Source organism: Gobio gobio (assembly GCF_949357685.1).
Source record: "Gobio gobio genome assembly, chromosome: 9".
In the NCBI taxonomy this organism is placed as follows: Eukaryota; Metazoa; Chordata; class Actinopteri; order Cypriniformes; family Gobionidae; genus Gobio; species Gobio gobio.
This window is the reverse complement of record NC_137115.1, coordinates 12,815,221-12,838,806: the sequence shown is the minus strand read 5'-3', so window position 1 is coordinate 12,838,806 and position 23,586 is coordinate 12,815,221. Positions and strand designations below refer to the sequence as shown.

Below are 23,586 nucleotides of genomic sequence, written 5' to 3'. Positions count from 1 at the left end.
CGAAGGGTCGGCCGGACTCGTCGAGGCTCATGGTCCTGAACCTCTGACGGTGCTGTTCCGGGGACCGGCCGACCCGCTGTAGAATGGCCCTCTTCAGGTCCTGATAGACCAGGAGGTTCTGGACTGGCAGTTGGTGGGCGGCTACTTGTGCGTCTCCGGACAGCAACTGAAGTAGCCGCATTGGCCAGTCCACGGTGGGCCACCCCCGGAGCTCGGCGGACTTCTCAAAGAGGTCCAGGAACGCCTCAGGGTCGTCCTGGGGACCCATCTTCAAGAGGGGGACGGAAGCTGCCGGGTCAGATGATGAGTGGGGAGTGGCCTTATCCTCCCGGTCTATCCAGCTCCGGAACAGCTGGCGGTCTTCTTGCTGAGCCTGGAGGAGCAGCTTGAACTTCTTGCCCTGCTCCTCCCTCATGGCCAGCATTTGTTCATGTTGCTCTTGATGAAGACCTGCCAGCGAATGGATGATGTCCGCAAACGGCGTACCTGACGGAGATTGCATGGCGGCGGCGTTCTTCTTCCCTCCCGGGTTTCGGCACCAGTGTGATGAGGGTTCGACGTAGGGTCAGGAAGGAAGAAGACAGGGGTCGGCGTGACTGGGACACGTGCTCTTTATTTATAATATAACTCAAAAATCACAGCGCTCGCGGGCGCAAACAGCTCTCAAATTATAGTGGCTTTTAACCACTTTCTCCAGCAGACAATATTTCTTGGCACAGGTCAGGCAGATAGCAGCAGTCATGTCCCAGTCCCTCTCTCTCTCCATCTCTCTCTCGCAGTGGCTTTATAGCTCTCTCCACGCCAATTACTGTAATCAAAGACAGGTGTTTTTAATCAGCGCTCAAGCCGCTTACTCACCGCTCGGATCCTTTCCTTCTCTCCGCCCGCAGACCTCGCGAAAACCACGCCCACCTCACCACATACACATTTAGTCGTAACAAAACAAAACCATGCCCGTTTTAATGCTAGTAAAAGTGTGAGTACAAGGAAACGATCCACCGCATGCCTCTCAGCCATGGTGCCTTCATCTTTGCTGATCTGCGTCTCGAACAGATGATGTCACTCAGAGGGAGGCGTGACCATGTCCGCTGAACACGCCCCAGGTTCTTGACTCCACCCCCATGTCAAAACAGTGCCTTGAAGTGAAACGCACTGAAAAGTGAAGCTCAAAGGGGAAACAGTATCGCAAACTCACATTTGACTGAATTGCAGAATAAAAGGAGCGTTGCAAATGAAACCACTTTATTTTCCTTTTGCAATTCTTTATTTTTGTTCGCAAAACTTATTTTTTTCTCTCAATAATTTATTTTTCTTTTGCAATACTTTATTCTTTTGCAAATCTATGTGGCATTATTTTGACTCCATAATAACCCTACAAAAAAACGAAATAACAGAAAACTATAGCATAAAAAACATTAAACACTACTAAATCTCCCACTTGACATTAATCTTGCCCAGAATTTTAATTTAATTTAGTCTAAATGAAAAGAAACAAGTTCATAAAACTCAAAACAATGAAAATTCAGATTACTTAAAATGTGTCAGTTATGACAACTCGAAGGAAAAATTTAATTCTAAATACTTGTAACCCCTCCTGTTTGAACCGCCCGCTCCAAGCGGGTCTCGAACTCGGGTCCGCCGGCATGACGCTCTAACAAGGAGGCTAAAGGCTGCAACCGCTAGCGTCGGTCGCTAGAGCATCTCTTGTGATCAGAGGAGTGAGGATTAATTGCACAGCAACTACTAGCTGGCCTCCGTTACACTCACCCCCCTAAACCTCACTCCCATCCGGGTCACGGCACCAATGTAACCCCTCCTTCTCGAACCGCCCGCTCCAAGCGGGACTCAAACCCGGGTTCGCCAGCATGAGAGTCGGACGCTCTAACAAGGAGGCTAAAGGCTGCAACCGCTAGCGTCGGTCGCTAGAGCGTCTCTTGAGATCAGAGGAGTGAGGTTTACTCGCACAGCAACTACTAGCTGGCCTCCGTTACATACTCATAAAAGTTAATTTGTTTGAACTAATTTGTTTAATTTGAGTTGGCTCTACTCAAACCAATTAATTATTTTGAGCGTTAGGGTTTACAGTGTCACACAACAAAGGAATTTCATTATTTCAACATGTTGTGTGAAAAGACATGGATAATTGCATCCTTATTTATGCAGAAATACATATGATAGAATGTGTTATGAAGTCCAATACTATCAGAACAATTAACAGCCATTTAATTTTGCCATCAAAATCCTGCATTAGAGCAGTTTTCTTTTTCTGATCTGCTTTCTTAAATTCAAATTTAAATTCAACTCTATTCTACATTCTTTTTGCTACCACAATTAAGTTCATACACAACCCTAACGGAAACCCAATTGTATTTTTGAATATAAACATAAAAGAGCATTGAATTGTGAAGAAAGATCAAAATGACCATGATAATGATCACAACAAAACGTTGATTTATAGCACATTTCAAATACAATGGTAATTGTATTTTTGTTTTACATATGATAAAGTAAAAAAGAAGATACAATTGCATGCAGTCTAAATGTAATTTGGCCACAGCAACCATCAGGCAAGGCATACGCAGTCTCAAATCTCTCTCTCTCTCTCTCTCTCTCTCTCTCTCTCTCTCTCTCTCTCTCTCTCTCTCTCTCTCTCTCTCTCTCTCTCTCTTCTGTGCCATCATACAATAACAGTGCTCTAAAAGCCCACTCTCACCATAGCAACCTCAGATGAACATAAAACACTTGATGAACGATATCAGAGGGGGTAGAAAGACCGGACTAACACGTTATGTCACCCTGAAAAATCTGCTCAACAGCACACTAGAGAGAATCAAGACGTCATGGAGTAACTGGCACTCACAGGTAACTTCTCTGTCTTGTTTCCAGTGAACGTAGTTGGATGGATCTGCAAATTCATACGCTCATCTCTGGTAATGTGTATTTGTGTGACTGCTAATTTGAATCCACAGGAAATTATGTCAACTTGTGACAATTGTTTGGGGTGTCAAATACAAGTTTAATAGTCTTTACTGAGAAAAAGGAACTGTTCAAATAATTTTACTGTAAATGCAACAAAAGAGCATTATCTCACTTGATGTCTAATTGTTAATCTTCCTCAGCAGCAGTGTATATGTGCAGTTGCGTGTTTTTTAAAGATATTTTGCTTTGATAAATGGCAAGGCAGGAGGCAAGGGCAGGAGCCAGTTGTCCGCCCACATAATCCCGAACTCCCACAACATGACAGGCCGTACACGCCTCCAGATCTCCAGTGGCTCACAGCTTGGCTTGGAACACACTGAGTATAACACTTCAAGTGTGAAAACTATACATCTCTTTTCACATATACTACGCAATGGCATAATTCACTGAGAAATGAAGATTCAGTCATCTTCATTCTCACCATTCTGTTGTTCCAAATCTGTATGAGTTTCATTCTTCTCTGGAACATAAAATATTTAGGCTATTGATTTTTTTGGTCCATGCAATAGACGGAAAACGTATGCGTTTTGTCCGTTGATTTACATGACAACGCCGTTTTAAGGGACTTGAAAATCCAAACTTTTGAAAACAAGTTTCAAAGTGCAACGTTTTTGAAAATGATACCAAAGCCACATGAAGGCAAGTCTGCAACCTTAGCCAAAAAAAGTAATATTAGCTAACACTGAGGTACGCAGGGAAGGAGACCATGAGGCCGTTTTGGTTTTTTTTGGATGTCAATGGATGAAAGGATTAATGGTTAATCTTCAACATGTGTGCTCCTAAACATTCGTTTGGATTGATCTAATTGTAGAGTTTACACAGAAAAAAAATGCTGTTCTATAAGAGAAGTCACAGACAATTGCGCGACAGGTATGGCACTTCTCATTCATTTCTATGATTTCTGCAAACAGTGATTGACTGTCACACAACTCGCCTGACCTAACCCTAACCCTGTCGCCTAACCCTAACGAAATTCAATGACGTCAAGGCTTTAATGTAATTGGTTATTAAGGCACATGTGATCCAAGTTAGCCGGTAACACTTTCAACCAAAGCATTTTTTCCCTTGGCTAGCATATTTTTCCAATTGGTTTCAATAGTAGCACTGTGTTTTTAAAATGTCTGCAACCTAACAAGTGGCTCTGCGTCCAGGGGCGCCGCTAAGGGGGGGAAAGTTAGGACGATTCTAAGGGCCCACACACTTTAGGGGCCCCCAGAGATTGGTTTATTAGTAGTAACAGTACTAGTAGTAATGTATTATAAATGTATAATCTACCAAAGATTTACAAATATAAAAAAGATGGCTTATTTCTGAATTTCCGGCAAAATCCAGCAAAACGCTCCACTCATGAACTGCTCACGCTCAAATTCCACTCCGACATGAAGTTTCTCTGTACTTTAATTGTGGCAGCCATTAAGGTATTTATTTTATATTTATGTTGAAATATTATAATGTTATTTTTTATGTCCATGTTGTCAATCTGTTTCAATTATGAAAAGTGAACAGCCTGAGATAGGACACATAAGATGCGCAATGCCAGGAGACATTGAGTGGGTCAGACATGATTGTGACCACTTCATTAAGTTTTGTTTTGTAGAAATTGTATCTTAATTTTAATCAATGTTTCATCAGCCAATTGGGGCATTCTGGGTTGAGCGAGCAGAGCTTAAACGCTCAGTATTATTAAATTGCAGACAGATTTGGTTAGGTTGGTGTGGTAGAGGGCCCAACATCATATTCTTTCATAGGGCCCAAAATTGCTAGCAGCGCCCCTGTCTGCGTCTATTTCACAATGAGCGCTAAGTGCTTCGCGGTTTTTACTGGACGCAGAGAGTTGAAGAATGTTCAACTTTGGGTCCAACGCAGCGCTCATCACTGTCACTTTTTACCCAGCTGTCCAATCACAGTAGAGGATGGGTAGGGCAAATACAACACAGACCAACCACCACATTCTGCTTGTATAACGTCAACAGACGACAACAACAAGCAATATAATGGAACAAAATTATTTAAAACAATAGCCAGAGCAAATACTTTACATTGTATCAACATGTTTATGTAGAAACAATGCAGAAACAAAGTATCTGTGAAATAAGATGCTAGTAACATTTCTGTGGATATTCCGTATCATGCAAGCAAAGCGTCTCAACTGAAATAAAACGTTGCACTGCCAAAACGCTCACAGCTAGACGATTTCAGCAGGATAAAACGGAAAGAGCCATAGATCTTTGCGTAAACTACAAAACACAAATTCGTAAAAACGGATATGTCATGCGCATGTGTATTACGTGTCCAGTCTATAGGTGTGTTGTTTCTTTACAAAGTGACATGACATCTCCAACTACTGGCCTGGGATCAGTTTCCTGGATCCGTGTTAACGGGGTTCGTTTTGACAACGTTGTCATCTGTATGCGAAAAATGCAAAAGATAAACTTTCCATTTTTAGCACACGTTGTCATGTAAAAGCTTTACACTAACATTCTACAAAAATACACAAAAGAAAGAAAGTCTTACAGGTTTGGAATGACATGAAGGTGAGTAAAGGATGACAGAGTTATCCCAAAACAATATCTTTATTTCTGGCAACTTTCATTTAAAACAAACTTATGGCACGCGTTACTAATTGCTCATACTTCAAATCTGAGTTTGATCAATTTGTATTAAACTTTGTGCTACAGACGTGAATGGTACCTCAGATTATGCCGTTTGTTGTGGAGAGTTTTACCATTTTCACCTGCTAAACAATAAAATGGGCTAAAAATATACAATAGACTTAAATTGAAAGTGAAACCTAAGCTATATTTAAAAGCTATATCTAAAGACTATGGCTAGGAGTTGGCTCTTTTAACTTGAGTCAGTAAGCAAGCAACTGCTCAGAACACCCTAGCACAAAATGTGCTAAAAAAAACTCACTTAAAACACCTGGAAACATGGCAGCAATTTCAAAATCTAGTTGCATTGTACATAGTACATTGTACAGAAATAATTACTCAGTGTACATTTCTAGTTTGAAATGTCATGAAACTTTGATTAATATATTTGCAAATATATTCACAATTAGTGTACATGATGGGGCATTACATAATGTTCATTAATCAAATCCTAATATATCACTAAAATGCTTTTCCATGTTTTGCTTCTCCTCTACAAGACAGGCTGCCAGGAAAGTTAATGAAAACCTCTAAAATAGTAATTGCAACCACTGTTACCATGACAACTGTGCCTCTAGATGGAATTACAGCAGAAAGACAGATCAGAAGAGCCTTTGAAATCATTCACTGGAAGATCAATCCAGAATTTTTGGAGCCATGGGGACAATGACTTTAGAGGTTACGCAACCACTCCAGTGATGTACTCAAAATTTATCACACTTTAAATGTAGGTCAGAAACGGTCCAATTTAGTGATGTAACCAAATCTTCTAACTGCTGTAAACTTTTACCACCCCCTGGTGGAATGATTGTATTGTTACTAATCTGTACAACTGTCCATATTCTTTTCAACTAAGAACCAATGAAAATAAAATAAATATATGATAAAGCCTGTAACTTTGCGCCATGGTTTTTCTCCACAGGCTATCCTCCTGCCATGGCCCATGCAGGCCCAGAGATGCACTGGAGATGGTTGGAGCTCCATGATTCGGTGTCCATGGGGTCTGTGGAGAGGAAGTTCCGGACAGCTGCAGGAACAAGACAGTGGAGGATCCACCGTCGACCCAAACCCAGGCACTCTCTCTTGGATGAGCGGAGGCTGCACTATGCTGCTTGGGAGGGTTGTCTGGAGCAAGTCAGGGCCATGCTGGAACGTGGGGTGCCTGCTAACTGCCAGTTAGTGAGATATAACTTTAAGTGAACAATTTATCCAAAATGTTCAATTTTGCCATTATCTTATGTCATAACAAATGTTATTTTTGGCTAAACTACACCTTTAAATTGGCCAAATTGTAGATTTTTTAATGGCAGCGGCTATTTGCACTGTGTAAATAGCAACAAAAAGTATTTTCTTTGCACAAGTGTTAGATATTTTCACTAAGTGTAAATGGTTTTTAGTTGCTATTCATACTTAGTGGCAGATAGCAAATAGTTAAAGACTGTATCAGACAATGGTGGGCAGAGCTAGTGTAAATAGCCTCTGCCAGCAAGCAGTTTGCACTTGGTGTAAATACACACTCTGTTGTTTAATTTATCTTATTTGGCAGCTTACATCGAGCAAAACGATAAAGCAAGAAACAATAAATGCCATATATTCCATGTTTTTGTCCTGACAAGCCATGACACAACAATCACATTGAGTGCCACAGTGCCTGTCATATTTTTACCATTAATTTTTCTCTTAGGAAATTTTATAAAGTCTTTGTTATAAGTTATAAGACATGAACAAAACCGACCAGGTATGAGATAAATCACAAAATTACAAGGTTTGATAAAAATAATAATAAAACAAAATGTAATAGGCAAAAAGACAAAGACTGTGTACTTGATGGCTTTAATAAGATAAAGAACTACAATCCCATGAAGCATTGCAAATGATAGAAACAAATTAAAATGAGTTTGAAAAGTAATTTGAGGGCGACTGACTAGATGATGTCAGTGGTTCATAGGATTGGATGAGCACTAAAGAGTTCTTTTAACACAATCAATTTGTTTTGTTGGGGTAACAGTCTAGGACCCAGGACCAGTAGTGAAAAATGAAGACCAAGAGTCAGGAGTTTAATTAATTAAAGAGAAATTTACTGAAGAATAGTTTGCAGTTTCATCAGCAGAAGCCAGCTTCGAGTCTCACAAGGAGTTCTTAGGCTACGCTCCCTCTACCAGCCTATCGTACATACTATGCCACAATTCTCAATATAATATTGAACCGTTCGGTACGGCATTCACGGTTCAATACGCGCTTGTGAATTGCGTTTTTTTCGGTTTTGCATTTAATTAATTATTTTTCTACAAATTCTATAATTTGCCTCCATCCCAATACTGAACAACGCGACATACATTCACATCACAGGTTAGTGGTGGAGTTATACTCACGGAACCCTATAGTTATTCACAATCACCAAAGTTCATTATTTGCATGCGTTTTACAGCCTTGCCGGTTTCATTCGCGTGCATGGTTTTAACATGCGCTTTTCAGAGCGCGCGCACTAAAAGCCTGTCAAACATGTGAATACTGAACTAAGTTGTCGTCTTACTGCGTTAATACTGTCAAATACACACAAGGTTAACATAAACACAGTCGGTTATGTCTAAAGTGAAAGTAAAATCGCAATCGTGTCTGTATATTAATTGTGTAGAGGTCTTAAACTGACAGCAGCGCAGCCAGTGAACACGCGGTCCTTAAAGGGACAGTTCACCTATAAAATTGTCATTATTTACTCAATCTAATATTGTTTCAAACCTGTATTCATTTCTCGGTGACAGAATTTTCATTTTTGAGTGAAATATCCCTTTAATGTTAACATTAAAGGGATATTTCACTCAAAAATGAAAACTCTGTCATGAACAACAAAAGACAAAGGGAAAATCACTCACTGCTCTTGACTGAAAAACTAATAAAGTAGCTAAGAATCAGTGTATATTTTATAGTGAAGTCTATGTAGTGCTTTATTTTTACATTCATTCATTCAATTTCATACTTAAATGCTGCTGTACAGCTCTGAGCTGCCAGAGTAAATCTTTATAAATATTTATTTTATATTATCCAATACACTAGGAATGTGTACAAGGGTTTTTTTTAAGTAAAGTTTTAAGTTCAAGTAAGGTTTTTCAATTCTTTTAAGTAAAATAAAGAAAGAGTATTGCAATAAAAAAAATAGTCTTTTTTCTCTTTAACCTCTTGCGGTTCCTGTCGCTTAAGAATAGAATAACAAAACATTTATGTGACAAGCCATCAGAACCGAACCGAACCGAAAACCGTGGGTAAAAACCGAGGTATGTATTGAACCGTGGACTAACTGTATTGTTGCATCCCTAGTACATTCAATTTCTCAACAGTTATACTGTTTTCAAGGTCTAGCCAGTCCCTCCAGAAAAACACATCTTTATTTCTAGCTCAAATGTCACAGAATAGAACGCACAGGATTGTGGGATATCAAAGGCAGCGAAGGATACATGCTGCAGATAAAGGTATCTCAGGAGACAGAAAGTGAAGCTAACATTAGATTCGGACTTGCCTTGATGCCTTCCCACCTTGAAATGTGTCCTCCGAAGGCAGCATTTTCCAGGTTTCGGACAAAGCCCTTGTCAGTTGTCAGTTACGATTCTATTTCTGTGGTATTGTGCTGAGTAGCTCCACCCACATTGAAATATCATTGGTCAGCCAAACAGATAGCCCAACTGCAAACTCACACCATTGGCTGAGACAATGTTACAATCGTCGGGATGCTCAAACAAACAGAGCAATATTTTGATAGCGGGACAGTCACGGTGTTTACACTTTTTGGGGGGTAACAATTTCCGAATGGCTTATCTATGGTGTCTCTGCATAATAAAATGGATTAGGAGAAAATATGTTAAAGATAAAAAAACTGACACATCGCTTTTAAACGAGATCTGTTGACAGTACTTGTGGCATAATGTTTAAATTCTCACTTTCCATGATATATTCCTTTTAAATAAATTACAATGTCAGATGTTAGTAACAGAATGTAACAGTATAAAAATACAAATGTCTAATGCCATGCAATCGAGTGTTGATCCCAAAATAAATATACTGAAATTTTTTTCACTGACTGGGCCCATTATGTACTTTCAGGGACCCGTATGGTTGGACAGCTGTCCACCACGCCTCTTTCAAGGGTCATCTCATGCTGATCAAGTTCCTGTTGCAAACCGGCCAGGTGGAGGTAAATAGCCAAGACTTTTTCAACTGCACTCCCCTGCATCGCTCTTGCAGCGGAGGGAACCCCGAGACCACAACCTTTCTCCTCCAGAAGGGGGCATCACATTCTGAAAGGTCCTGTTCTGGCCAGACGCCCCTTCACCTGGCTGCAGCCAGTGGACACCTGGGCACGGCCAGGGTTTTGCTCCAGTACTTGGCCTCGCCGAACCCCCAGGACTTTCATAAGTGGACACCCCTGCATTGGGCAGTTTTTGGAGGCTGGGGGGATGTGGCGGAGCTCCTGCTAGATAATGGAGCAGACGTGGAAGGAAAAGGTGTTGGCATGAGTCCTCTGCAGCTGGCAGTGTTGACAGGGAACGAGGCGGGGGTGAGACTGCTGCTGCACCGAGGTGCAGATGCCAATATGAGGGGTCCTAATGGGCGCACAGCCATGCACTTTTGTGCTTACTCTGGAGACAAGAAGGTGATTGACTATGGGCTTGAAGTCAGCATTAAAGGGTTAGTTCACCCATAAATGAAAATTCTGTCATTAATTACTTACCCTCATGTCGTTCGACACCCGTAAGACCTCAGTTCGTCTTCGGAACACAAATGAAGATATTTTAGTTGAAATCTGATGGCTCTGAAAGGCCTCCATTGGCACAATGCACGGTTCACTCTCAAGACCCTTAAAAGGTACTAAAGACGTCGTTACAAAGTCCATCTCACTACAGTGGTTCTAAAATAACTTTATGAATCGGCGAGAATAGTTTTTGTGCGCAAAAAACCCCCAAATAATGACTTATATAGTGATGACGATTTCAAAACACAGCCTCATGAAGCTTCGAAGCGTTATGAATCAGTGAGTCGAATGAGCAGTTTGGATCGCCAAATTTCAGCAGTTTGGCGGTTTGACACGCGATCCGAATCATGATTCGACTCACTGATTGTGCCAATGGAGGCCTTTCAGAGCCATCAGATTTCAACTAAAATATCTTCATTTGTGTTCCGAAGACGAACGGATGTCTTACGGGTGTCGAACGACATGAGGGTAAGTAATTAATGACAGATTTTTCATTTTTGGGTGAACTAACCCTTTAAATTGAATCCACCCTATCTATTTTCTAAATGGGTACTACCCAGCCAGCAATAGACATAGTCTAGGTTAACTATAGACTTGAAATAGTCCGACTATGAGTGACCCACTTCTAGCCAAAAAAAAACTTGAATTTGGTTACATGTTGTTTTTGCCAAAATAACTTTCGAGATGTATGATATTTCAGCAAAGTCTACTGTGATTACAAGGTGTTTGGATTCATTTCTTTGACATGTTCTATGCATAGCCTGTGTGTAGCCACGGTTGATGACTAGCCTATTCTTGGGCTGTGTTTAGATGTCTATTAAATTTTCAATTGACAGCCCAAAGTTCACCTTGTTGTAGCCTAGACGGCTATTAGACATCAAAAATGCTTGCTGGGTATAGACCTTATTTTAAACAATTTATCAGGGGTTTTTTTAGACCTCATAATGTGTCAAAGGCCCTGTTTAGACCTGGTATTAAGATGGCTTTTCAGTGATAAGTTGTCAGCCAAAACGAATTACTGTTAACACCTAGTCTGACCCAATGTGTCTCCTGTGACCACTTGTGTTCTGATTTCGTCTAGACTTCCTTTCTTCTTTCATCACACTTATATCACTTTCATGTGAGTGAAGCAAATATTGTTGAATGAATTAAGCCATTAGTATTTGTTGCTTACGAGCAACCTGGAAAGGAAGCAAATGTAAAGGATAACTACGATAATCAATTGTTTTGGCACAACATAGCGAAGTTGAAATGTATTGTTTTGGTGTGCTTTCTCAAACCACGTCCCATAATGCATCCCATGTCCCATAACGTGTCAGTGGGCGACGAGTAGGTGGCGAGTAGGTGGTCATTTGTGGCTGTTCAAATACATTCGACCACATGAAAGCAAGCTGGTCAAATATTTTATTCACTACCTTTGGAAGTGGTCGAAAGTGGACAAGCTCAAAACGTTTCGACTCCATTTACACCTGTACTTAACATTGTCCCCTTGTGATCACATTGACAAAAACACATTTTAATGGCAGGTGTAAACAGGGCAAATATAACTTCTGGTAAAACATTACAGACTTCTCTCTGGAGACGAATGCCAGACTTCTCTAATCGTTTAGTCGATTTAATTTGCCTCTACTTTCGAGTGCCCACATCTCAAAATCCAATCAACAACCGATGCATAGAACCAAATCCTGCTAATCTGTTACACTTTAAAATTTGGTCAACTTTTAAACTACCAGCATTTACCCCTGGTTTCAAAGACAAAAATTAAGCCTAGTCCCAGACTAAAATGCATGTTTGAGCTGTTTGAATTAAAAGGAACTTGCACTGACACATCTTGAAATATGTCACTACCATTGTTTTGTCTCAAGATGCACACTAGTAATGTTTTTTTAAGGCACATTTATAAAAAGCAACTTGAATGTCTTAATTGAATTTAGGCCTAATCCTGGCTTAATCTATGCCCTGTCTGTGAAACCAGGCCATAAAGTTTGGTTTAGGTGGTTTAGGAGCTTAAAAAAAATTTAAATGGATTATACTCCAATAATAGATTGATGTGGGGGAAAAAACAGACATAACTAAGAAAACAAAATATACAGTTACTATCTTTTACTATCTTTCAAATATTTGATTTCATTAACCTGCAAGTAGCTTGTCCTCAGAAGCGCTCATAATATCAACCTTTAAACATGGTTCTAGTGTTCTAGTTTTTTCCAGTGTATAATATCTATCAGATGGTCAGTGAACTGATTGTGAGGAGTGCTGCCTTTGCGTTAATAATAAGCTACTTATTTAATTAAATATTGCTACTTTTTATTAATTTAATGTGGAATAGTTACAGACACATACAACTGAAAATACCTCCCTTGCCCATAACATTGTTGGGCTCTGGGTTCGGGCCAAATTCTGAAATCAGAGCCCTCTCCTTGGACAGCACACCAACATTGCATATTTTATACTATAGCAGGGTAACAGTTACTGGGGTGAGGAAATAATGCTATCCAATGTTATCTAGCACTGGTCATGAGATCATTGAGTCTCTGATAAATGTTCTCTCCAAAAAAACTCTGTCTACAAGAAGTGTCCTATAAACACCTAAAGTTTCCTATAAACACCTAAATGCATTTGTTTCCAATCTTTCCTATTATTGCAGTATAACTTGCATTGCCAAGACTGTGAATTCAAGGTCTCGCTGCCCTTTTGGCTGAATAATGTCAGAGTCAGGCCAACCGCGCTCTATGAAACAGATGGCATATGTGTGGGTGAAGGGCAGTGTACTGTTCCTGTCTGCTTAGCACCATTTGATCTTTCCTTCTATACTTTCCATCCTCCCTCATCTGTTTCTTCTAAACCGTATATTCTTCTTCCTCATAGATCCTCCAGCAGCTGTTAACAGGAGGGGCCAAGGTTGATGTCAGGGATGGAGATGTAGCATCTCCGCTGCATCTGGCTGCCCGCAGCGGCTCCAGGGCTGTAGTACACTTGTTGATTCTGAATGGAGCGGGACTTGAGGACAGGGACAACCTCAAAATGACACCGCTGCACTACTCAGCACTCAGGGATAATGCTGAGGCTGCTAAACTGTTGCTGCATTACGGGGCAGATGTGAATGCTGTGGAGAGGCTCGGACAGACACCTTTGCACCTGGCCTCAGAGAGGGGTCACTGTAAGGTGTGTTGATTCTCTTTAATGTTTATATCTTAGAAGCATACTAATATAGAGTCATGTGAAAAAGAAAGGAAACCCTTTAGAATTGTATTGTTTTACGTACCAGAACATAATAAAAATCATCTGGTCATTAACAGATATTAAAATTAGCCTCAACCTCAGATGAACAACAACAAATTACAAAAAGAATACAATGACTGATTATACACTATATTGCCAGAAGTTTTGGGACACCTGCCTTTACATGCACATGAACTTTAATGACATCCCATTCTTAATCTGTAGGGTTTAATATGGAGTTGGCCCACCCTTTGCAGCTATAAAAACTTCAACTCTTCTGGGAAGGCTTTCCACAAGGTTTAGGAGTGTGTTTATGGGAATTTTTGACCATTCTTCTAGAAGCGCATTTGTGAGTTCAGGCACTGATGTAGAACGAGAAGTCTTCACTCTAATTCATCCCAAAGGTGTTCTATCAGGTTGAGGTCAGGACTCTATGCAGGCCAGTCAAGTTCCTCCACACCTAACTTGCTCATCCATGTCTTTATGGACCTTGCTTTGTGCACTGGTGCACAGTCATGTTGGAAAAGGAAGGGGCCATCCCCAAACTGTTCCTACAAAGTTGGGAGCATGAAATTGCCCAAACTTACTTGGTATACTGAAGCATTAAGAGTTCCTTTCACTGGAACTAAGGGGCCAAGCCCAACCCCCGAAAAAAAACACACACCATAAGCCCCCCCCCCCCCCCCCCCTCCACCAAACTTTACACTTGGCACAATGTAGTCAGGCAAGTAGCGTTCTCCTGGCAACCTCCAAACCCAGACTTATCCATCGGAGCCAGACAGAGAAGCGTGATTCGTCACTCCAGACAACACGTCTCCACTGTTCTAGAGTCCAGTGGCGGCGTGCTTTACACCACTGCATCCGACACTGCATTCCATGAAGCTCTCTACACACTGATCTTGAGCTAATCTGAAGGCCACACGAAGTTTGGAGGTCTGTAGCTTTTGACTCTGCAGAAAGTTGGCGACTTCTGCATACTGTGCGTGCGCCTCAGCATGCGCTGACCCCGCTCTGTGATTTTACGTAGGGATAGCTGACGCGAAACTAACGTTTCGGTGCTTTGTCGAGATCCCAAAGCACAGATGTTTCGAAACACTGCTCCGAACTGTGATTCGTAACACCCATGTCACGTGACTATGGCTAAATGAGCTTCAAGTTTTTCATCAGGTGGCGCCTGTCGAAACTGCATTTGATTGAAAGGGGCGGGAACAAACCACACAGTCACACATCTGTATGAACCTAATCCCCACAGTTTAAAGGTCCCATGTCATGAAATTTTCATTTTATGAGGTTTTTCAACATTAATATGAGTTCCCCTAGCCTGAATATTGTCCCCAAGTGGATAGAAATGTTGATCGGTGTAAACCCGAGTTCTGGCTGTCTTTCTCTGCCTTTGAGAAAATGACAGGCCAGACGAGCCAATCCTGAAGTCTCCTGGTTTGACGTCCAAGCAGGAACGGTTTCCTCCCTTTCCTCCGCCCAGAGAATCTGGCACACCCATGCAAGCGCTCGAGAGATCATTGCTTGTGAACGAGTGAATGCTGGCAGTTTCTCAGTGTTTGGATGTACAAATGAAAACAGAAGTCTTTTTTCAGTTCCTTCTGATCTGTGATCAGTGATTTCTGATGTGTAGCTAATTATTTATTATTCGTGCACACAATGCGGCTTCTCTCTCTCCAGACAGAACGGTGTTTTCGTGTTTTCTATCTTGCGAGTCAGTGTTTTTGTACGTCCTCGTCGCGTCTATCGGTTCTAGAATGTGCATACAGTCATGAGTTTCTGCTCAACATCGGCAGAGTAACATCTTTAGAGATAAACCTTACACACCGAAGCTCGGGCTGCACTGGCCGGTGGCCTTCAACATCCCCGACCCCCAGTACTGCATCTGGCCCACAGCGGAGGCACCAAACGCGGCGTGAGATTAAGCAGAAGGAGGGTAAGCGTGAGCATATCCGGGCTAGCCAGCCTAGCCCCACAATAAACTGGATTACATTCGATTACTGCTGTTGTGTCTTTGTTTGCGCTGTGTACTCAACGCGCGACACTGACGCTTTTATTTTATTTTAAAAATAATGCTATTATCAACACTTACTTTTAACTCGTTCATCTCGACAGCTGTAATGGTACTTTGCATGTGTTACAAAGTTGGTAATAATGATGAAGACGGACTCGGCGTGACTGGGACTCGTGTTTATTCAGAACTCTCAGATACAAACACAATAAATTTGCGCTGACTGACAGCGCTCTCATAACTCAGTAGTTACTATAAATAACTTTGTTAGCAATCGCTGAGCTCAGTCTCTGGTACATTAGTGATCTTTCTTTTGAACCAGTTCTTTTCAGTGAACCGAATCAGTTCACCAAATCGGACTGAATCGTTCTAAACGGTTCGCGTCTCCAGTCAGCGCTGATCCATAATTTACTAAAGTTACTAACTTTCTGACATGAGTGACAGTCCCTCCAACTAGAAATAGACTAATAACCAGAAGTATATGCTGTAACTAAAACAGTTCAGACATGCTGAGAACTGATGTGAAGTGAACTCAGGTCCATCCGTCTCTCTGGCAGCAGCTCGTGCCTGCTCGTGCCTCGTAGACCTCGTTAAACCACGCCCCCTCCGCTCATTTAAAATGCAAAGATGTCAGCCAATCACAACAGTGGGCGTTTTTACTGAAGTCTCACAGCAGACACGCCTCTTGAAGCAGGGCATTCAGCCACAGGGCAAACAGCAGTATAGAAAAAATGCCTTTTATTTCTAAATTATGACATTTTATTATGTAAAAGTCATACTAACAATATAAGTACACCTCAGGAAACATTATAAAATAATAGAAAAATGCCATGCCATGGGACCTTTAAAAGTGAAGTTAATCCATCTTCACCTCATGGGGTTTTTTTGAGAGGAGAGAGATTTTGTGATAGCAGTGATTTTGTGATAGCAGTGATTTTCCCTCACTTGTATGTAAGTTACTTGCTAAAAAATATTTGTGCATGCCAGCAACAAGTGTCCCTTGTGAGAGGATTTTTTCAAAGGCTGGAGAAATTATATGAAAAAAAAGAAGTCGGCTAAGTCCTTCAACAGCAGAGCAAATAATATTTTTTTATTAAAAATGTTATGTAACAAATGTGACACATTGTGGCTTTATTTATTTTATTAATGTTCAATTTTCATGACCAAAAAAAACCTATAGTTATTCACAATGAGGAGACCCTGTGTGCTGTCCAAGGAGAGGGCCCTGCTTTCAGAATTTGGCCCGAACCCAGAGCCCAACAATGTTATGGGCAAGGGAGTTATTTTCAGTTGTATGTGTCTGTAACTATTCCACATTAAATTAATAAAAAGTAGCAAAACCAAGATAATGTAGTCAGACAGATGTTGAAAACTTAACATGGATCATTGTCATGGTTATTTCAGATCAACACATGCAAGTGACCACTAGGTGTCGCCGTAGAGACGGGTGTCGGATTGATTCAAAGCTTCGAAACAATATGGCACATTTGCTTCAACTGTTTCAGTGCTTCACAAAGCCTTGGTCTGCCCATCACTAATTTTACGTGGCCTACCACGTAAAGGACTTATTGCACAGGTGGTAACCTATCACGGTACCATGCTTGAATTCACTGAGCTCCTGAGAGCGACCCATTCTTTCACAAATGTTTGTAGGAGCGTCTGCATAACTAGGTGCTTGATTTTATACACCTGTGGCCATGAAAGTGATTGGAACACCTGAATTCAATTATTTGGAGGGGTGTCCCAGTACTTTTGGCAATATAGTGTTATGTGCAAAACCTGCAACCACAATGCTGGCCTTGCATCTTTCCCAGTATTTTTAATGCACTGATTTTGAGGGGTTATCTGGGTTTTGGGTGTTTTAGGTTGCATACACGATCTGAGTGGTTGACAGGTTCATTGCTCAGAATTATAAAATTAATGTGAATAGATTTGATGAGAAATGTGTACAATTTTGCTTACAGACTGTGGTCCTCTAAGAAAGAAAATCTGAGAAACAGGAGAGTAAAAGTCTCTGTTTGCTTTCCATTTAATCTCAGTGGTCTCTAGAGGGCCTGTATTTACACCTGGTCACTTCATGCATGCATTTTCTCTGATCGGATGGCTATCCGACTTTCAAAAGACTAGTGCTGCATCCGAATATGCCTACTTCCATTATATAGTAGGTGGAAAACAGTATGTGAGCGAGTAGTATGTCTGAATTCATAGTATTCATAAAACAGAATGTGAAAAGTGATTCTGAAGTGTGCATTCAACGGACACTTTACTATCCCATGAGGCCACGGGAGAGGATTTGTGAAAGGAGGTAAAGTGATGCAACTGACGGACGCAGTAAGTTAGGCCAACATAAATGGTGGATGTATGTCCGAATTTCATTCATACACACATTCATACTATATAGAACATATTTTTTTAAGCGGTTGCGAAGTTTCAGTATTCAGTAATCAGTATACTATTTCGGAAGCAGCACAGGTGTAAATGCCCTCCAAAATGCTTTCGAGACGGATTTAAATCCAATCACTCAAACCACTTCAAGAGGTGGTTATATATATATATATACAGATTAGGACCCAGGACCAGTAGTGAAAAAATAAGACCAAGAGTCAGGAGCGTAATTAATTAAAGAAAAATGTACTGAAGAATAGTTTGCCGTTTCATCAGCAGAAGCCAGCTTCAAGTCTCACAAGGAGTTTGTAGGCCACTCTCCCTCTACCAGCCTATCGTACATACAATTTCTCAACAGTTATACTGTTTTCAAGTTCTAACCACATCATTACTGCCAGGTGGATGATTCTGATTGGTTCAAGAAACATAAAGTCCAAACAATTTGTCACATGAATAGATAGATGAGAGTGTCAGGATGTTTGTCACAAAACCCCCCCAGGGTAGTTGTTGGCCTCGGATGTCATAAACCGGCGCCTGTGGGTCTGGGGGTATCATGAGGACTGGTCAGATAGCTCCAACAGACCTGCACCGAACATATAATACACACACACACATAAGCACTAGGGCATCGCTGCTTATCCCGTGTCAGTGGGGCCTGACCTTTATCAACAGAACACATACTACCCAAAACATTGATACAACCATCTCTCCTCAGATAGAGAGAAATACATATGATATTTACTCTATTCTTTAAAGAAATATAAAAGAAAATGTATTATGGCTTTAAGGTTTCAGTAAAAGGAAATATGAAATGAAATAAAATATAACATGAAATGAAAAACAAATCCATATTTCAGAGACCAAATACCTTAGAAAATATAAAGGAAGAAACAAAATCATAACTGGAGAGAATCATTAAAAATCATTATAATATTATAGAAAGATAAATATTGATTGGGGCTTTGGTTATAAATTTAATTAGGATATATATATACCAAGAGGCGCATTAGCAATTGATGCTAGAGGCTGCGGTCTTTAGCAGCATGCCTGCCTTCCACGCTGGAGTAAAAAAGTGTGTAAACCTCACTCCCCTGGCTCCAAAAGGGAGTCAAATATGTATCTCCCCCATGTTAAAATGCCCAACTTTACAGCAAAAAAAAAAAAATGTTTACAGCCTGGTACAAAAAGTGGTTTTGGTCTATTAAGGTGTGCGTGTAAACCTCACTCCTCTGGCCTCAAGAGGCACATTAGCAATTGACGCTGGAGTCTTTAGCGTCCTTGTTTGCATGCATGGACCCTGGTTCAAATCCTTCTCAGAGCGGGTTGAGTATTACCAGTTACATTTGGTGCAGTGACCCGGATGGGAGTGAGTTTTGGTGGTTTTGGTCTATATGGCTATTTTTGTATAACTCAGCCGTTTAAATTATATTAAGATTCTATAAAATTCTGCTTAATTAAGGGCGTGGCCACTTGAGTGACAGGTGGATTGCCGTTTGTCTGCTGTCTGGTAGCCATCACGTCACCTCAGCTCCGCCCACGTCCCGCCTCTTTGCCCATTTTCAGTTATCGCCGACCATTTCCGGTGGCGCGCTGCCAAGTTCAAAAATGCGACACAGACACTATGTCCATAGTTTTATACAGCATGCAATTGACGCTAGAGACCCCGGTTCGAATCCGGCTCAGAACGGGTGGAATATGACCGGTTGCAAAGAAATGACAGCACTACTCTAACATACATTGCCACGGATATGTCCTACAAGAGATGATCACTTCACTTTTTTCAACAAGCATACACGCAAACTGCCGCAAATGAAATGTAATGTTCAGTTTCACATCCTTGAAACTCAACACAGAGTCATTTTCATTAAAAGCGATGAGCTCGTGCTGACGCAGCTCTCTCCCCTATTGCAATCGTTGATCTTGAAATAAGCTGATAATAAATGGCACCGCATATGATAAGCGGCATATCTATTGCTTTTAGTGACATGATCTCTATTGAATTTGCATATAGCCTGGGAATTCGGATTTATATTTCTTTTGCTGAGACACATTTATGTGGCCAGATGTAAATAAGCCAATTTAAGAAATCAGATATCTGATCAGTAAAAATGCATGAATTAAAAAGTGTAAATAGGCCCTGAGATGATCTCATCTGAGATTTCACATTCCTATGGGATGTTCTAAGATGTTCTATAAATGTTTACCTGTGCCTTTCCTTTCTCAGTACACTTGTGATTCAATCCACAGGTTTCCAAGGTTCTGCTAGACAAAGGTGCTGATCCTGCTGTAAGAAGCAGCTGGAGAGAGACAGCAGAGGACGTTGCAAGAACACACAATCAGCTAGGCATCGTCCAGCTCCTTCGGCAACACCAGACTGTCAAGACGAGCGATCGAGTTCAGGACAGTGTGCATAGAGAGAAGAAAAAACTGTGAATTAAGGCCTGATCACAGGATAACTATAACGATAACTATACCCATAGTTTCACAGACAAGGCTTAAACCTAGTCCCAGACTAAAATGCATGTTTGAGCTGTTTTAACTGAAAGCAACTTGAACTGACTCTAGCATATCATAAAATATGTCAGTGCCATTGTTTTGTGTCTGTTTTTTTCTAAGGCAAGTTTATAAAAGCTACTTAAATGTCCTTATTGAACTAAGGCCTAATCCTGGCTTAATCTAAGCCCCGTCTGTGAAACCAGGCCATAAATAATCTTTCTAATTCCACACCACAACTGATTCTAGTTTAGTTTGTTATAGACTACTCTTAGCTTTTTACTTCAGACAATTGTATTTAGGCTTCAAAATTCATAAAAGTTGTGTTCATTTGTGAAGATTATCATGATGAACAAAACTTGTAAGAATAAACGTTTGTCGGTCACAGATATTATATTCTGTAATAATCCAGAGTTATATATCATGCAATAATCCATCCTGTTGGGATGTTGTCAAGGGAACCAGGGTGATGCTGACTTGGTGATGGTTGGCCAACAAAAATATGTCATCCCTGTAGAGCTCTATGGTAGAGCTTTATTGACAGCCAATCAGAATCCACCTGAGCTTGTGCAGTTAAAGCGGCACGGCATACCTGTAGTGCACGCTTATAATAAACAGAACGTTATCATGCAATGTGGATGCTAATATAGTTATTTTTTATAGTTATCTTAGTGTGAACAGGCCTTATACAACAATTCCAATCTTCTGATTTGATCGGACAAGTGGTATTCCAAGAAAGTTTATATTTTGCGTAAAAGTGTGGTCACATTTACTGTTGTTCGGAAACTATCCGTGGTCGAAATTGAGTCATTTTTATAGGAATCCACGCCATCAGGAATTTTGCTTGAGGGCAAAAGGTTTCCCCTTGCAGATTTCGCTCTGGTTCAAGTTGGTCATGCAAATTCACCAGAAAGCTATTTGGTTTGAAAGTGAGTTCTGTCAGAGCTGTAAACTTTGTACCTGTGAAATTTACCGAAATGTCACTAATGTGACCTTACCTTAACATAAGTGGTAGTGTTTGTACCTGATCTTCCCTAGCAAAACATTGCCAAGATCATTTCTGCCAAAATAAAATAGTTATGACTGGGGCCACTGCTAGAAATCACAGAGGATGGAAATTTATTTTTATTTTTCGGACGGTGGTGGATAACATTTGTAACTGTAGTGCCTATAGTATTTTGGTGCAAAGTATGGTTAGCAACTTATATTTTCTTAAGGGTCTATACAGAAATAAAATCATCTTCAACATTCAGATGCTGGTGTGACAATAAATATTTTAATAAATGTCAAATCTATAATTTCAGCACATTGCAAATTGTTCATGTTCTGAGAGCTTTTTTGTTGAGCGAGAGTGAAATTGTAAGTAAATAATGTTTTATCTTTTGTAAGAATACTAAAATAGGTTAACAATTTGAAAATGTACATTTATGAATATAAAAGCTATAGAGAATTAGATGTATTATGAAGTAGACATTAATAATAATAATAATAAAAACAGATTTGGGATTTATTGAAAAACCTTGTAAGATAGTACTTGAGATAAACAAACTAACATCTTTCCAGAGCTGAAAAGTATAACTGCACGACCAAAACAAATGAAGAAGAGTTTCAGTGTCATTCTGACAAAAGGAACATTTCGTGTCAAAATCAGATCCAATTTCTTTCTGAAGAAAATGTTTGACTGGGTAAATGTTATGGAGTAACTATTGTTATTAAGTTATTTCTTTTAATTTGTTAGTGAGGAATAACCTTTGTTGCATTGACCATATATTTTTCCAAGTTAAATGATCAAAAAAAGGAGATTGACGTTGTTTTTTTTTTTGTTTTTTTTGAACATTCAGTTTGCACTATGGCACAACAAAATTAGAACATAAAAATAATTACGAATAGCATCAATAGAGGGGGAAAAAACAAACAAACATGAATAAGATAGAGTATTACACAAATTAATAACAATTGCACATTGAGTACAGTGAAAAGTTTGTAGGCCGTGCAAACTGTACATGTTCTGAGAGCTTTTTTTTTGTTAAGCGAGAGTGAAATTGTAAGTAAATAATGTTTTATCTTGTAAGAATACTACAAAAAATAGGTTTACAATTTGCAGTTTACATTTATTAATGTAAAATCTACATAGAAAGAGAATAAGGTTTATTATAAAGCAGGCATTTGAATCCGCTTCAAAAATAACAAATTTGAGATGCCTTAGAAAAACCTTGTAAAATAATACTTGAGATAAACAAACTAACATCTTTCCTGAGCTGGGAAGTATAATTGCTCGACCAAAACAAATGAAGAAGAGTTTCAATGTCATTCTGACAAAAGGAACATTTACGAGTCAAAATTTGTTTTTAAGAAAGTGTTTGACAGGATAAATGTTATGGAGTAATTTAAGTTATTTCTTTAACTTTGTTTGTAAGGAAAAATCTATGTTGAATGGACCATATATATTTTTCCAACTTAAATGATCAAAGAGGTTGTTCCAGTATGAGACTGCATGAGGGGCAGAGATAATGTTCTCAAGGAATAGAGCTCTTATTTGATCATTTCTCCCTTTTTTCCTGGCGAAACATATGGCACCCACAGGCGTGTTGACTGGTTCAGGAAAAGGAGTTGTTCCTAAAGAAAGAATGATGGTTTGGAAGATTCCAGATGGAATAGCATCCATAACAGCGGCAAACTCGAGTTACAGGTATATTCTGAAAGAAATTCTGTATAGCCTATAAGAGCAGACCTTCCTTGTTAAAGAGCTGGCTAACATGAAATATTCCATTATTGAACCATTGACTATAGAACAAAGATTTATTCTTAAACGAAATATTCCTATTGTTCCATATGTAACACCTGTGGGGAGAAAAATTATGCTTGTAAATAAGAGTCCATGCCAGAAGAACTTGCTGGTGAAAGTTAGAGACCTTTACGGTGAGTTTTTGGACATCATAATTACACATTAAGACAAACTTTGTGCCACCAAGCTGCGAGAAGACAAATTGAGGGAACATTCCAAACAGAGGTGGGATTTCTTAGGAATTGGTTAAGCCCATTTATTTTAATTGTATTAGGCCTATTAAATTAATTAAAATCAATAAAGTTTAAACCACCCT

The 23,586-nt window shown here is 40.0% G+C and overlaps 1 protein-coding gene across 1 annotated transcript; it reads left to right on the top strand.

The window, feature by feature from the left end:
* The first annotated feature begins 2,725 nt into the window (after positions 1 to 2,725).
* ankrd67 (ankyrin repeat domain 67) lies at positions 2,726 to 21,787 on the top strand. The gene is made up of 5 exons (XM_079826218.1): positions 2,726 to 2,862; positions 6,553 to 6,805; positions 9,726 to 10,275; positions 13,243 to 13,539; positions 20,240 to 21,787. The coding sequence occupies exons 2-5, from the start codon at positions 6,567 to 6,569 to the stop codon at positions 20,423 to 20,425; spliced, it is 1,272 nt and encodes a 423-aa protein (XP_079682344.1). The 5' UTR covers positions 2,726 to 2,862; positions 6,553 to 6,566; the 3' UTR covers positions 20,426 to 21,787.
* The last annotated feature ends 1,799 nt before the right edge of the window (positions 21,788 to 23,586 follow it).